The sequence below is a fragment of the Camelus bactrianus genome, chromosome 6, assembly GCF_048773025.1.
Source record: "Camelus bactrianus isolate YW-2024 breed Bactrian camel chromosome 6, ASM4877302v1, whole genome shotgun sequence".
NCBI lineage: Eukaryota > Metazoa > Chordata > Mammalia > Artiodactyla > Camelidae > Camelus > Camelus bactrianus.
Window position 1 is genome coordinate 66,269,363 of NC_133544.1, and position 14,093 is coordinate 66,283,455.

General features: G+C 41.3%; 1 protein-coding gene across 1 annotated transcript in view; it reads left to right on the plus strand.

The window, feature by feature from the left end:
• Positions 1-14,093, plus strand: part of AVEN (apoptosis and caspase activation inhibitor) — a 152,905-nt gene that overhangs the window by 130,668 nt on the left and 8,144 nt on the right. The window contains exon 3 of the mRNA XM_074365869.1: positions 12,555-12,625. Coding sequence (XP_074221970.1) covers positions 12,555-12,625 — 71 coding nt within the window. The remainder of the gene's footprint in view (positions 1-12,554; positions 12,626-14,093) is intronic.

Here is a 14,093-nt window from a genome sequence, read left to right on the forward strand (position 1 = left end):
AGCAGGAACAGAGCCAGGCGGGTGAACGTCACCTCGCGGCCGATCTGGAACAGGAGACGGGCTGATGGTGTTATTAGGTGTGGTGTGTGCTCCCCAGGATCATTCTGTCTCTCACAACGTCTCCTGTTCCTTCTATCACTGACGATGTAAAGGTCTGCTTTCCAGATTAGCGACCCCGGATGGTCATTAGGGAAGTGGCATGTTCTTAGGCATAGAGGTTTTCCTTTGCCCAAACTAGTTAGGATAGCTTACCAAATTCCTTCACTGCTTATTTGGATTCCTGCTTCTCAAGAATGGCTCTGCAGTGCGGTGCGGGGCGGGCGGGCACTGGCATCCAGCCACAGAATTGTTAGCTAGAGCAACGCAGTGCCCTGTGCAGACAAGGAGAGCTTCTGCATCTTCCACCCTCTTTGTTTTGGAGGCGACCGTTTGACAGACCTTGCTATTTTATTTAGTTTTTTACTGTTTCGTATTGTTTAATCTGTAAACGGGGAAGATAGCTGTCATTTGAGAGTCAGCGCGTGTGTGGGTACTCACGTGAAAATGTGTTTAATGGACAGGAATTAGGACTAGTTGAGTTCCACTAGGCCTGGGTATCCTTGTGGAATACTCGTGGTTGAAGAATGCTGATCACAGAGAGGTAGGCCCCAGCCTTCTCTTCGGTCTCCTCTCGCCTCCTCACCCCTCACCACGCGGGGGTCCCACTGGCCTGCCTTCTGCTCCTCATGGCTGGACCTCCCTCTGTCTGGAGGCCTCTGCGCATGGGCTTCCTCTGGGGAGACACTGCCCTACCAGGCTCGCTCCACGTGTACACAAAAGCTTGATTAAGAGTTTCAAAACAAAAGGAATCTGGGACATGAAGAAGTTCACCAAAACTGACTTCCGCAGGCTCCATGTTGCTGCCGTGAGTTGACGCCAGTGAAAGTCTATCGATGAAAGGTCTCCTGTCTTCAGTTTGGGTGTTAACTCGTGCTTGCCAGAGCTGCTCACTTGGAGATTTTATGAAGATGGTGCTTATGAGCAGGGAATTCTATTAGGAAAAACTTTATATGATTATTTTAAAATTAAAAGGTTTTATAGAATCTTATAAGTGAGAGTAGAAACTAGAAGTAGAGAAGAGCAGTCAGCAGCTAAAGGTGTGGATGTGAATTTGGATTTTATACTAAGATGTGAATTAGTATCAGAATTACGGTGAACCGAGCTGAGTTTATAGTAAGAAAATGAGACAAATCAAAGATAATGGGTAAGACTTATTCTTTCTTTCTTTCTTTTTTATTTTATTATTTTTTTTTATTGAGTTATAGTCATAGTACAATGTTGTGTCAAATTCCAGTGTAGAGCACAATTTTTCAGTTATACATAAACATACATACATTCATTGTCACATTGTCTTTTGCTGTGAGCCACCACAAGATCCTGTATATGTTTCCCTGTGCTGCACAGTACAATCTTGTTTATCTATTCTACATTTTGAAATCCCAGTCCCTTTCCACCCCCGTCCCCCTGGCAACCACAAGTTTGTATTCTTTGTCTATGAGTCTGTTTCTGTTTTATGTTTTTTTTGTTGTTGTTGTTCCTTTGTTTTTTTAGATTCCACATATGAGCGCTCTCTTATGGTATTTTTCTTTCTCTTTCTGTCTTCACTTAGAATGACATTTTCCAGGAACATCCATGTTGCTGCAAATGGCATTATGTTGTCAGTTTTTATGGCTAAATAGTATTCCGTTGTATAAATACACCACAGCATCTTTATCCAGTCATCTGTTGATGGACATTTAGGCTGTTTCCATGTCTTGACTATTGTAAATAGTGCTGCTTCATGAACATTGGGGTGCAGGTGTCATTTTGAAATAGGGTTCCTTCTGGATCTATGCGCAGGAGCAGGATTCCTGGGTCATGTGGTAAGTCTATTCCTAGTCTTTTGAGGAATCTCCATACTGTTTTCCACAGTGGCTGCACCAAACTGCATTCCCACCAGCAGTGAAGGAGGGTTCCCTTTTCTCCACAGCCTCTCCAGCATTTGTCATTTGTGGACTTTTGAATGATGGCCATTCTGACTGGTGTGAGGTGATACCTCATTGTAGTTTTGATTTGCATTTCTCTGATAGTGATATTGAGCATTTTTTCATGTTCCTATTGATCATTTGTATTTCTTCCTTGGAGAATTGCTTGTTTAGGTCTTCTGCCCATTTTTGGATTGGGTTGTTTGTTCTTTTCTTATTAAGTCATATGAGCTGCTTATATATTCAGGAGATCAAGCCTTTGTTGGTTTCATTTGCAAAAATTTTCTCCCATTCTGTAGTTTGTCTTTTTGTTTTACTTATGGTTTCCTTTGCTGTGCAGAAGCTTGTAAGTTTCATTAAGTCCCATTTGTTTATTCTTGCTTTTATTTCTATTGCTTGGGTAGACTGCCCTAGGGGAGCATTTTTGAGATGTATGTCAGATAATGTTTTGCCTATATTTTCTTCTAGGAGGTTTATTGTATCTTGTCTTATGTTTAAGTCTTTGATCCATTTTGAGTTGATTTTTGTGTATGGCATAAGGGAGTGTTCTAGCTTCATTGATTTACATGTTGCTGTCCAGTTTTCCCAACACCATTTGCTGAAGAGACTGTCATTATTCCATTGTATATTCTTGCCTCCTTTGTCGAAAATTTGTTGACCAAAAGTTTGTGGGTTCATTTCTGGGCTCTGTATTCTGTTGCATTGGTCTATATGTCTGTTTTTGTACCAATACCATGCTGTCTTGATGACTGTAGCTCTATAGTATTGTCTGAAGTCTGGGAGAGTTATTCCTCTAGACTCTTTCTTTTTCCTCAGTAATGCTTTGGCAATTCTGGGCCTTTTGTGGTTCCATATAAATTTTACTATGATTTGTTCTAGTTCTGTGAAATATGTCCTGGGTAATTTGATAGGGGTTGCATTAAATCTGTAGATTGCCTTGGGCAGTATGATCATTTTAACAATATTGATTATTCTAATCCAGGAGCATGAGATTTCTTTCCATTTTTAAAGTCTTTTTTAATTTCCTTCATCAATGTTTTATAGTTTTCCGTGTATAAGTCTTTTACCTCCTTGGTTAGATTTACTCCTAGGTATTTTATTACTTTGGGTGCTATTTTAAAGGGGATTGTTTCTTTACTTTCTTTTTCTGTTGATTCATTATTAGTGTAAAGAAATGCAAGGACATACTCTTTAAATATGAGACTTTGGCATACATTTAGCCAGTAAACAACAAACTGAAAGCACTCTTATATTCCTGATAGAAAAGGGTTCATTTTCTCTCAAAAACCCCACAGTATTGTCTGAGGGCATGCTTTGAGCCTCCTGCCTCAGCATGGGATTACAGTGTTTGGAGATTTTGTTTAACGTTAACCTTGATGGAGAACTTTAGTTGCAAGAAGAAAACAGATAGATTAAGGTAGAACTAATACTATGTTTGAGAGATGTAAGAGATCATAGGGATAGACAGACTTTCATTTTCTTTCCTATACTGAGTACTTTTTTGAAAGAGTGAGGAGTGGATGACAGGCCAGGAAATTCAGGAAAAGTTTGACTCCTCTGTGGGACCAAGCTACTGAGCATTTTGCAGTGACCCGTGGAAAGGACAGTGTCATTGTCCCAGTGGGGCTGTGCTTTTCTTGGACGGCTGCACTGAAAGTGTGTTTGAGTGTGTGTTTGAATTTGAGCAGCTTCCTGCAGATCCAGGCTGTTTTCCAGATAATGACAATTTGGCATTGATCTAGCTTTCCTTTCTCATCTCTTCCCTCTGGAAGCGAATTGTATGTCTTTGCCAGACTGCTGATGGCATTGGACGGCAGCCTGCTACTTAAGGTATTAGACCTGGAATCTTAGATCATATTTTTGATGGTTTTCACCGGCTGTGATAACCAACAAAGTCAACATCTTGGGTGTCAGATATGTTATAAATAAAAAACAAATAAGCTGTTCGGTGGGCTAAATCTTTTTTGAGGAAATTAACACCGTAAGTATATAATTATATGTGTCTGTATGTTTAAAACAAAGAGAGAGTGCAAACCCTTCTACAGCTTTGGGGAAGGATTTTAAATTTCCTTTCAATTTCTTTTGTTGTTATTCTTTGTTTTGTTTTGTTTTGTTTGATACTTCTCTCTTGTCTCGTTCAACTCAGGATTTGAGAGCAAGGAGAACAGGCAGTGTGTCTTCTCTGTATTATTAGCACCCAATCGTGTTTGGCATGTAGTTGTGCCAAAAAATATGTGAAAGATGAGAAAAATGAATAAATTTAATAAATGAATTGTTACTCCTGAGTTGTTCTTGCTTAACTTCACATTATGCCCATTTCCCCTGAGAAGGGTAGTAAACAGTGTTTGTTTTGGTCAAAAGACCTTGCATTGTGCTGGAAATGAGAATTTCATCCCACAGTCACTTCATAACAGAATTGGAAAAAAATGTTGAAAGGCATGTATTGTCTAAAATTAATTTTAATTACAGTTTGAGTAGTTTGGATGTTACAAATATTTCCCTGAAATAATTGGAGACAACTCATAGTTGGGTGAGTACAGTCACTAACTAGCAACTGACCCTTATTAACTACCTTCCTCTTGGGTAGGACCCTCTGGTAATTTGTCACAGAGATTAGTTGCTTCCCCACCCTATATTCATTCTCCCTTTTCCTCCTTGAACCCCTGAGTGTTTCCTGGGCACACAGCCATCTGGGAAGAAATCCATTCTCCTGTGATCCTTGTGGCTTGATAAAATGATAGATCCTGTTCTGGCCAAGAGAGGAATGATGGAAATGTCCCGTGGCAGTTTCCAGGAAAGCTTAACAGACAGGTGGTGCAGACCTTTGGCCTTTTTTCCTCCAACTCTTCTTCCATCTTGCTGTCTGGAGTTTTGGTGGCTGTCATCTTGGATCACAGCAAGAAGGGCCTCCTGGGAGTGGCAGAGCAGTGAACTGGAAGGAGCCTGGGCCACCCTACTAACCTTTGACCACCCAAGTCGCAACTTCACGTAGCTGACAGAAATACAACCTTGTATTTTGTTGAAGCGTAGTTTCTCACATCTCTGTTATGTGCAGCCAGACATAATCTTCACTGACACCATTTTACTACAGATCAGTTCTAGGGTCTTATGAGTTCATTGTCCGTCTGAAGATTAATATCCCTATTCTTTTATTTATTCAGCCCGGTCTTAACATTTGCTCTCATCTTGGAGTTCTGTGCCAGGGTTTGATGTTGGTCTTGTTTCGGGAAGTAACTGATCTGAGAAGTTTGACTAGATTGTCTGCTGTGGTACAGGGTTAACACAGAATACTCACCAACTATTTGGGGGAAAACCAGCTGGATTCTAAATTCCAGAATGTCCTTATCATCCTTTGCTCATAAAGCCTAGAACCCTTTTATGGTACCCAAGTGTGTTTGGCTTTTCCTTCAACATAATCCATGCAGATGGGGAAACAACACATTAGGGGCGCTGGGAAGAGAGGCACATCCTATTATGTAGCGCTCAATGTGGATACTTGATGCTCAGGGGCCTTGGGGGCCCCACACCTGGTGAGAAATCTAATTAGAAGTCACTATTGAGCAGGAGGAGATAGTTTTCTTACCTCTCTTGTTCTTTGGGCTCAACCTAACTTTTTTATTCATCACCATAGTGGCTTGTATAGTCTTCCTCACAAAGGCCGAAGTGTCGTTAGCTGTTGCCTTCAGGGTAAATGTTGAAGTGCTTGACACCTGCATCCAGAAAGGCTCGTCCGTGGGAGCTAGGGGTGCCAAGGGCTTGTTCTGTCCTGTAGGCTGAACTGTGCATCGTCCCTGGATTGATCTGCGTCAGCCTGTGGATTTAGGACCCACCTTGACCTTCAAAATATGCCATCTCTCCTAGATGGGATAGAGAAATTCGAACGGAAGAGAGGGTACGTTTCATTTTCTACAGCAGCCATTGTGTTGACCAGGGGGACACATTCTCTTTCTATGAAGACTGTGAACTTGTCAACCTATAAAGTTTGTTAGTGATTTCCCATAGACACGGTGGCCTGGTTGAGGGCATAGTCTAAGGGCTGTGGGGGACATAAAGGAAGGCGATTGTGATACAGGAAAGCCAGGAAAATGGAGCTTAAAATGTAGTACTCACACCCGTCTTGCTTTCTAGAGTTGGCTTCTGAAAGGATGCACCACAATGGTCTGGGCCAATTTTACAAGGAACAGATCCAAATACGTAGGACAGATGTTACTTACGGAAATTGCCACTCCCAAGTCATTGGAACTGCGTATGATGAGCCTTGGGCACATTTTCCATCCTTCACGCTCATTCTTTGCATACATCTGATCTGTAGTGTTGAAACTGAACGTCTTTGCAGGTTTCTCTTTGCCCAGAGAAAGAGCGTCCCTTTGTGATCTACCTGAGCTTCCACTGGAGAGCTCTGTGGTTAAGTTCTTTTACCTGGCTGAGGTCTAATGTGGCCGAAGGGGTAAGACTAAAATCCAAAGCTGTGTGATCTATGACTAGCTGGTAAGTTTTTGGAAAATATGTTGGTTTTGTGGAATTCTAGTAAGTTTAGTGTCCACTTTGTCACTGATCATGAGACATGTTAGACGGGCTTGAGAAATCAGGCCGAGTGAGAATCCTGGGTGTTACCATGCTGCGACAGCTGGCACGTCTCCTTCATTCCTCTGATGCTACCACTGTTAGAGTACCTAGGGTTCTCTAAAGACATTTATTTTTTAAATAGTACTTATTTAAAGGAACCCCTGAAATGATTCCTTTCCTAAAATGAAGAATTCTTTGTTGTTGAGTTTGGATTTTCCTATCTTCAAACATTGTAAACATCTCAAAGACGAGCATATCAAATGTTATAAAATATTTATTGAGTATCTGTTTTTGTTTTCAGGAACTCAGATAGCTGAGAAGCCTGGTGGGAATGGTGGAAAGAGCTTTATTAGTTATAGGTGTAATAGTAAGTGTTAGGAGCCAGGAGGTCGTGGTGTCCAGCCATTAACTGGCTGGTCCGGCCCTTGAGCATCTCTGGACCTGAGGTTCTTTATTCTATAAAGCGGCGGTTACACTGAGTGATGTCTGGTGTTCTGGCTTTTGAGAGCTGTGGCTGTTTTGTCTTAAATGCATTCTGAGGTGGTCTTCCCTCTTAAGGAATTTCAGCTTTTTTCTAGATTTCCTTACTTCTGTTTGGCTCAGTTCCAACAATAACATGTGCTTGTTGTTTACAAAGGAAAATGCAACTGGGAAATGTATTATGCAGAAAGGAAAAGTCTCCTTCAATCCTGCCCTCTGAGAGAGAGTCATCCTTAAAATAGGTATATAATAATCTCGACTTATTTCTATGCATGTGTAGTATTTTTGTGATATATACGCAGGTGTATGTGTATAACAGTATGTGCATATATGTGTGTGTGTGTGTATATCTTATTTATGCTGTACTAAAACTTGATCTTTTCATGTAACTGTAGAGATAATGGGCATCTTTTTTAAATTAAGGTATAATTGACATATAACATTAGTTTCAGGTGTACAATATAATGAGTCAGTATTTATATATATTGCAAAATGATCGCCACAGTAAGTCTGGTTAATATCCATCACCATACATAGTTAAAATATTTTTTCTTGCAATGAGAACTTTTAAGATCTATTCTCTTAGCAACCTGCAGTTATGCAATACCATATTATTAACTATAGTCACCATGCTGTACATTGCATAAACTACTGTTTGTTTGTTTTTTTAACTGGTGGGACTGGGGATTGAACCCAGGACCTCATGCATGCTGAGCACATGCTCTACACTGAGCTATACCCACCCTCCTAAACTACTGTGTTTTTACAATGACCTCATAGAATATCACTAACTGAATTTTGGAGGCACACCAAATATGCATTTTGGCCAAAATATCAAGCATTAAATCATATTCGGCTGAAGCTAAAGCTAAATATCACTGTCATAGAATGGACGTGTTGAAATACATGAAAAAAAATCTGAAATTTCAGCAGAACTGTTCCAGTGTTACTATATAAGTGTTTGGTAGCCAGATTTATTTTGACATTATACAGACATTCTAATTTCTCACCCCTGCCTGCTGTTAGGTTGTTCCTGCCACCACTACACTGTGCTCCATGTTTGTGATACTGGACAGATGGTAGCTTGGCTGGGGTAGGGAGGGGAGCACCATGCTGGCGGGCTGGTTCTGCCAGAACAGAATACTATTGAGGGCAGTGGTACCTAAGCTTGTTGTCCTCTGTGTTAGTAACTAGATAAAGACTAGGGTAATGGGTCAGGTGAAGCCTTATCTCCTCATGAACCCTAAGACTTGGAGATTTGTTTGATGATCATGAGTTTCATTGAAGGAATCCCCAGCACTGAAGCATCGTGCACTGCTTGAAACGTTCTATTTGCAGAAGCATACTCAAGATCATGTACCTCACTTTCTAACATTTTTGCTGCTTCACACAATTAGTTGATTGAGAAAATCCGTCATTAATTCTGGCTCCAGAAATATGGCAGTAGAGCAATGTTGATGACTTTCAAGATACAACAGAATTGTTTCAGTTATCAGCTGTGTCTCAGCTTTCATGGCGCACACACCATCTTTAGCACTGTTGCTGGAATAGAATGACATAAGACTTTTTATCATGTAGGAAAAATGTGAGCTCTCAAGGTACATCAGTTTCATTTAAATCCCCTCCCTCCACCCTTTTTTTTTTTTTTTTTAGCAGATTCTAGTGAATAAATTACTTCCTAATAAACAATCATTGGACTTAGCAGGCCGGCCTCTTTGGTAGTCCTGTCTGCAAAGTGGGATATTATGGGATTTCTGTTACCATTGTTCAAGCAGCCTACATAACAGACACTAGCTGCTCCTCCGTCTTGTTTGAGGATATTGTACAAGTACCCAGTGAGGTAGTTCCACAGCCTCTTAGACATCATGAAATCAGTCTTCGGCTAAAGGAGGAGGAGGAAGAAAGCGCTAGGCTCCTTTAATGATTTCTGGTTCTGTTCATTACACTGCGCTCTACTTACTTTCTGAACACACAGCTGGTGAGTGTGACCAAAACTTCGAACACCTATGACTCCAAAGGCACTCACGCTTCACCATGTTTGTTCCATTGTCAACAATAGTTGGCCGTCCCTGTTCCTTCCTGGTTTCCATTCTACACTTCTTCATATTAGTGTAAGAGACCAGGACCTCTCTCAGCAAGCAAATAAAGCAGGAGCAGGGTTGAATGCATTGTTTTTTTTTTTTTTTTTTAAGTTGAAGTACAATCAGTTACAATGTGTCAATTTCTGATGTACAGCACAATGTCCCAGTCACGCATATACATACGTATATTCATTTTCATATTCTTTTTCATTAAAGGTTATTACAAGATATTGAATATAGTTCCCTGTGCTACAGAGAAGAAACTTTTTAAAAATCTAGTTTTATATACAGTGGCTAACATTTGCAAGTCTCAAGCTCCCAAATTTATCCCTTCCCACCTCCTTTCTGGTAACCATAAGATCGTTTACTATGTCTGTGAGTCTGTTCGAATGTATTGTTAATGTACCGTCCTGCCTTAAAGAAGGTCTCCACTTGTTTCTGCACGTCCCACTGTTTGATGTACAGGATGTAGGAGCAGCCCGTTGCCTAATACCCCCATTGTTTTTGTACACATCTCCACATAACTCAAGAAGAATTTGGTAACGTTTTCCAGAAGTACTCTTGATTCTAGGATTCATAATCTTGACAAGTCTGGAGCTTGGCATTCTTTAATAGTTATTTAACCAGCTTTTTTTCCCCCAAACTAGCCTCTCTATGCTTTATTTATTAAGATTCAAAAATTGTCTTCTTGTGGAGTTTCATTTTTGTAAACAAAACGTGTTCAAAGTATCTTACTTTTCTCAAACATTTTTTTCTTTTCTTTGTGTTTTTATGTGTATATTTTGTATGAGTGAAAAATTACCTCATGAGTGTCACTGTCATTTTTATAGGTTTCCTGTTTTTGAGTTGTTTATATTGCAAAATCACAAAATGCGTGACTGGTAACTCCAGCGTGTTAACCTTTGTGGAATTTTTTCCCCTATTGTCTCTTATTTTTTATTTGTTTGTTTTCTCCTCTCTCTTGGTTTTCTGTTATTTTGGTCTTATCTCCTGATATACCTGATGGCTTTTAATGAATTTTGGGCACTGTGTATAAAATATGCTAGAGATAATTCTAGGCTATTGATGTCATTTTCCCCCCAAAAGAATTTATCTTTCGCTTCTTGTAGTCAGAATCAGAAATTGAGCTGATTCACTGCTTTGCCTCGTGCTTTGGGAGGCTGGCCTGTTCCTCATTCTGAGATGTGGTTATCAGGGGCCTCACCCCTGGACCCTGAACTCCAGTTTTTGTCCACCCAGTGCCATAGGACTAGCAGAAACTCTTCTGCAGCTTCACAGCCTCCTGGTTGTTAATTTATGCTCAGTTTTTTAGTCTCTCGGGCATCACCTTGGAAACTAACAAATGCCTTAGAGGGAAAAGCAGTTCTAAACGTTAGACTTACCTCCCTGTGCTTCTGTTCTCTCTAGGACCTTTGTCCCTCACTTCCTTGCTGCCTCGGTACCTCTCTAATGTCTTCAGATAGATTTTTGTGTGTCTGTCCCAGTGTTCCTACTTGTTTCCAGCAAAGAGAATTGCTTTGCAACAAGCTCTTTAGCCACTGTTGGAATCTTACCTGTATTTGAAGTTGAATATTTGGATATCAAAAATAAATACATATAGCATGCCTCAGGGCATCACTGTTATCTTGTGCTGATTACATATTATAAGATGTGTGCAATCATAGGATCATTTATAATGTAGAAGTTCAGGCATGCCAAAAATAACACTATTGAATAAGGCATTGTTTGACCAAGTTTTGTTTTATTTTGGTTTTGGTTTTTGTTTTGAAAAGACTAAGTTTTAAAAATCTACCAGATTGATTTTTAATTTATTCATTATTTATTTCACATTATATTAACTGCTTGCATTTTTTATTCTCTCCCCTTTTCCTGTTTACCACCTAGGTGCTTTGTTCTGATTAATTTGCAAAAGCTCTTCTTTTGTAAGAGAGAGGCTCTTTGCCTATATGTGCTGCAAATGTTTATCATTAGCAAATATGGTTTCTTGGACTATTACATTTTCGGGTTTTTAGGGGCTTTTTTGTAGCCTTTCTATAGTCCTTTTAAAATATTAATATTGCACAGATATTTATAAGGGAAGTACCCCCATCTAATCACAGTATGTACATGTACACATACACTTACATCCACAGGCACAGACAAGACCTTATAAATATTATTCAGCTCCTTTCTATCATAATTTTGAGGGATCACATTAATTTGGCACAAAGGGTAGTGATTTTTCCCTTTCTCATGATAAAGAGTGATGTTCTTGGTCTTTTTTACCTTGAATTTGATCTTGTCCAGTGTTAAGGTGTGATCTATGTGTTTTGTAAATGCCGGGGGTATGGTGTGGGTTCTGATTTTATCTTTCTCTTTAATTGGAATTCTTCACTTCTTTTTCCTCTCTTTTAAGTTAGAAATAAAGAATAGATTCTCTGGTTAAGTAACCTGAGAGGTGTCAGAGGAGGAGGAAGTGGGCCTGTCCCTGAGTCTTGAAGTATAAATAGGATATGAATGAGGAGAAGAGTGCAGGTTTTCTAGACCAGGGGAAAGATTAAAAAAGAAATGAGGATAGGATGGAAAATGAGGTATGTGTAGGATGTGAACAAAGGGCTGACTGAAAGTCTGAAGAAATAGGAAGTAAATGTGGGTTAATGAGGCGGGACCACGTTTTGGAGACTCCTGAAAGCGAGGTGGAGAAATAATTCTTCATTTCTAAATTAGCTGTTCTTAATACAAATAACCAGATAAGTGCACATTCACAAAATAAGCCCTGTGTCAAAGCTTGCTGGACAGCGTCATCTGTCCTGCTGGTTTATCGTGATTCCTTTTCCTTTGTTCCAAGAGCTCAGAGCAGTGCCCCGTGATTCACGTGAACTAATCTCATGCATGTTCTTCGAGTTTGATTTTGCATTTGACATTCTAACCAGGTGGCTTTTGGAGAGATGATTGAGGTTGGTAACCCCACCTCAGAGAGAGATGGTGAGTCTGTCATGTCGTGGGTCTGTCGAGAACTGCTTTCCTTTAGTTTTGTTCTTCTCCTTCCTTCTCTGTTGTGTCCCCTGCCCCAGACCATAAATAGAAGTTCCCTTGCATACACTGAGCAGATGAGAGGCAAAGATGCCAAGCGTGGGTAGCTGGCCACGTCTGCAGACCTGGGCTGTCTAGATGTTTCTCAGGGAGCTTGTAGGACAGTGGCCCGCTGAGAGCTGGATGAAACAGCACGGTCACCAGCTGTATTGTCGGGTGTGCCCTGCGCCCGGCGTGCCGTGTGAGGATGCGCAAGCCAGGACCTTCTCTCGGATGCTGCCACTGTGTTCCGGGTGATCAGTGCTTCAGAAATGGCATTTTTACTCCCAAAGGGGAGATTTAGAGAGCTGAGTGTTTGCCTTGACTGTGGCATAAAATGGTATGTGTTTTTTTTTTTTTTTTCTATTCCCAGGGGACTCCTTCTCGCAGTTCCGGTTTGCTGAGGAGAAGGAGTGGGATGGTGACGTTTCATGTCCCAAACAGGTAAGGTGAGGGTCTGCCGTCGGTGGGGGCTGGCGCCTCCTCTGCACTCTCACAGTGTTGTTGAGACGGCGTCGCCCCACAGAAACGAGGCAGCTCCTTCACGTTCAGTTTTGTCTCTGACCTAAATTGCTCAGAAAATTCCCAGGGAGCTTAGATCATGCAGGTCCTGGGTGCGATACCGGCCGTCTGTGTGAACCACGCACGCAGCCGCGGGTGCAGGGCCGGGCGTGCGTAGCCATGATTTTGAGTGGATGATTTTGCCATCTGGCCTTCTTTTCCGTTTCTCTGAAAACTCTCCTTAGGGTTGAACATTCGTTTTTTTTTTTCCCCTCCCACACTGTTTTTGGTGTTAGGTAGGAACACCATAGCTTCTTCATTTTAAATAACTTTTTCTATAAGTAGGAGAGTAAAGCTATAAAATAAGAGCAAATATCACAGAAGTCTTTCAGTGAATCCTTAAATCCCACATGCTTTATTTGCCTTGTGTTCCTAATGTATTTTCTTCCCAAGGAGTTTTGATGATTCTCCAAGGAGGATTTCACTGATTCTTTCCATGTGAGAGACAACAGGTATCCTTGCCCTTTTAAGATGCACAGAGGATGACTGGTGGCTTGTCATGTGCTCCCTGACTCGGGGGCTAGAGTGTACTGTCCGGTGCAGGGGCCAGGCAGCCTGCCCACAGGAGGCTGAGCAGCAGATCTGACGGGGTGGGGTGCGGCACCCCCCTCCCCAGCCTGCTGTCAGCTCAGGATACACACAGTAGGTGGCTCGCACCCCCCAGGCAGGCTGGTCTTACAGTGAGTGGTTTGGGATGGACCCTGACTTATCATAAAGACAGAGGGGAGGGAAGTAACTTGTAAAATGACTGTCTGCCACTTTACAAAGAGTATGTATTACAATGCAGAGAAAGTTGGGAATTAAAAATATCTCTTTGCTGGAGTCCGCGTAGTCACATCCCTGAGTACGGCTTGGAATTGTAGGTCAAGGTGAAAACAGATGAACAGAGATCGTCGAGGAACTCAGTGAAAGCCAAACATCTCCCATTTCACTCCTTGGAACCGCGTTGGCTATCAGAACATTTCAGTTGTCCTGAGGGTTTCAAATGATTCTGAGGTTCTTCATTCATCAAGACACTGAGCCCTTGTTCTTTATGAGACCTTTTATTAGACGCAGCTTATTCAGAGATGAACGAGACAGAGACCGTGCTCGTCGATCGCCCCAGGCCCCTTACACACACACGGCCCCTTACCGTAGCACAGTGGCTGACACGTAGTGGGTGATCGGTAACTATTTACATGATAGATGAAAAAGAATGCAGCCTAAAATAGTGGTATAATAAACGAATGAACATAATACTGCGGGAGAAAGCTAGTTTGAGCTGGAAGTGATGGAGAATAGGACCTTGGGGAGAAGACCATTGAATGGGCCTTGGTGGATGATTGTGGTTCTGATGGACCACCGGGAGAAC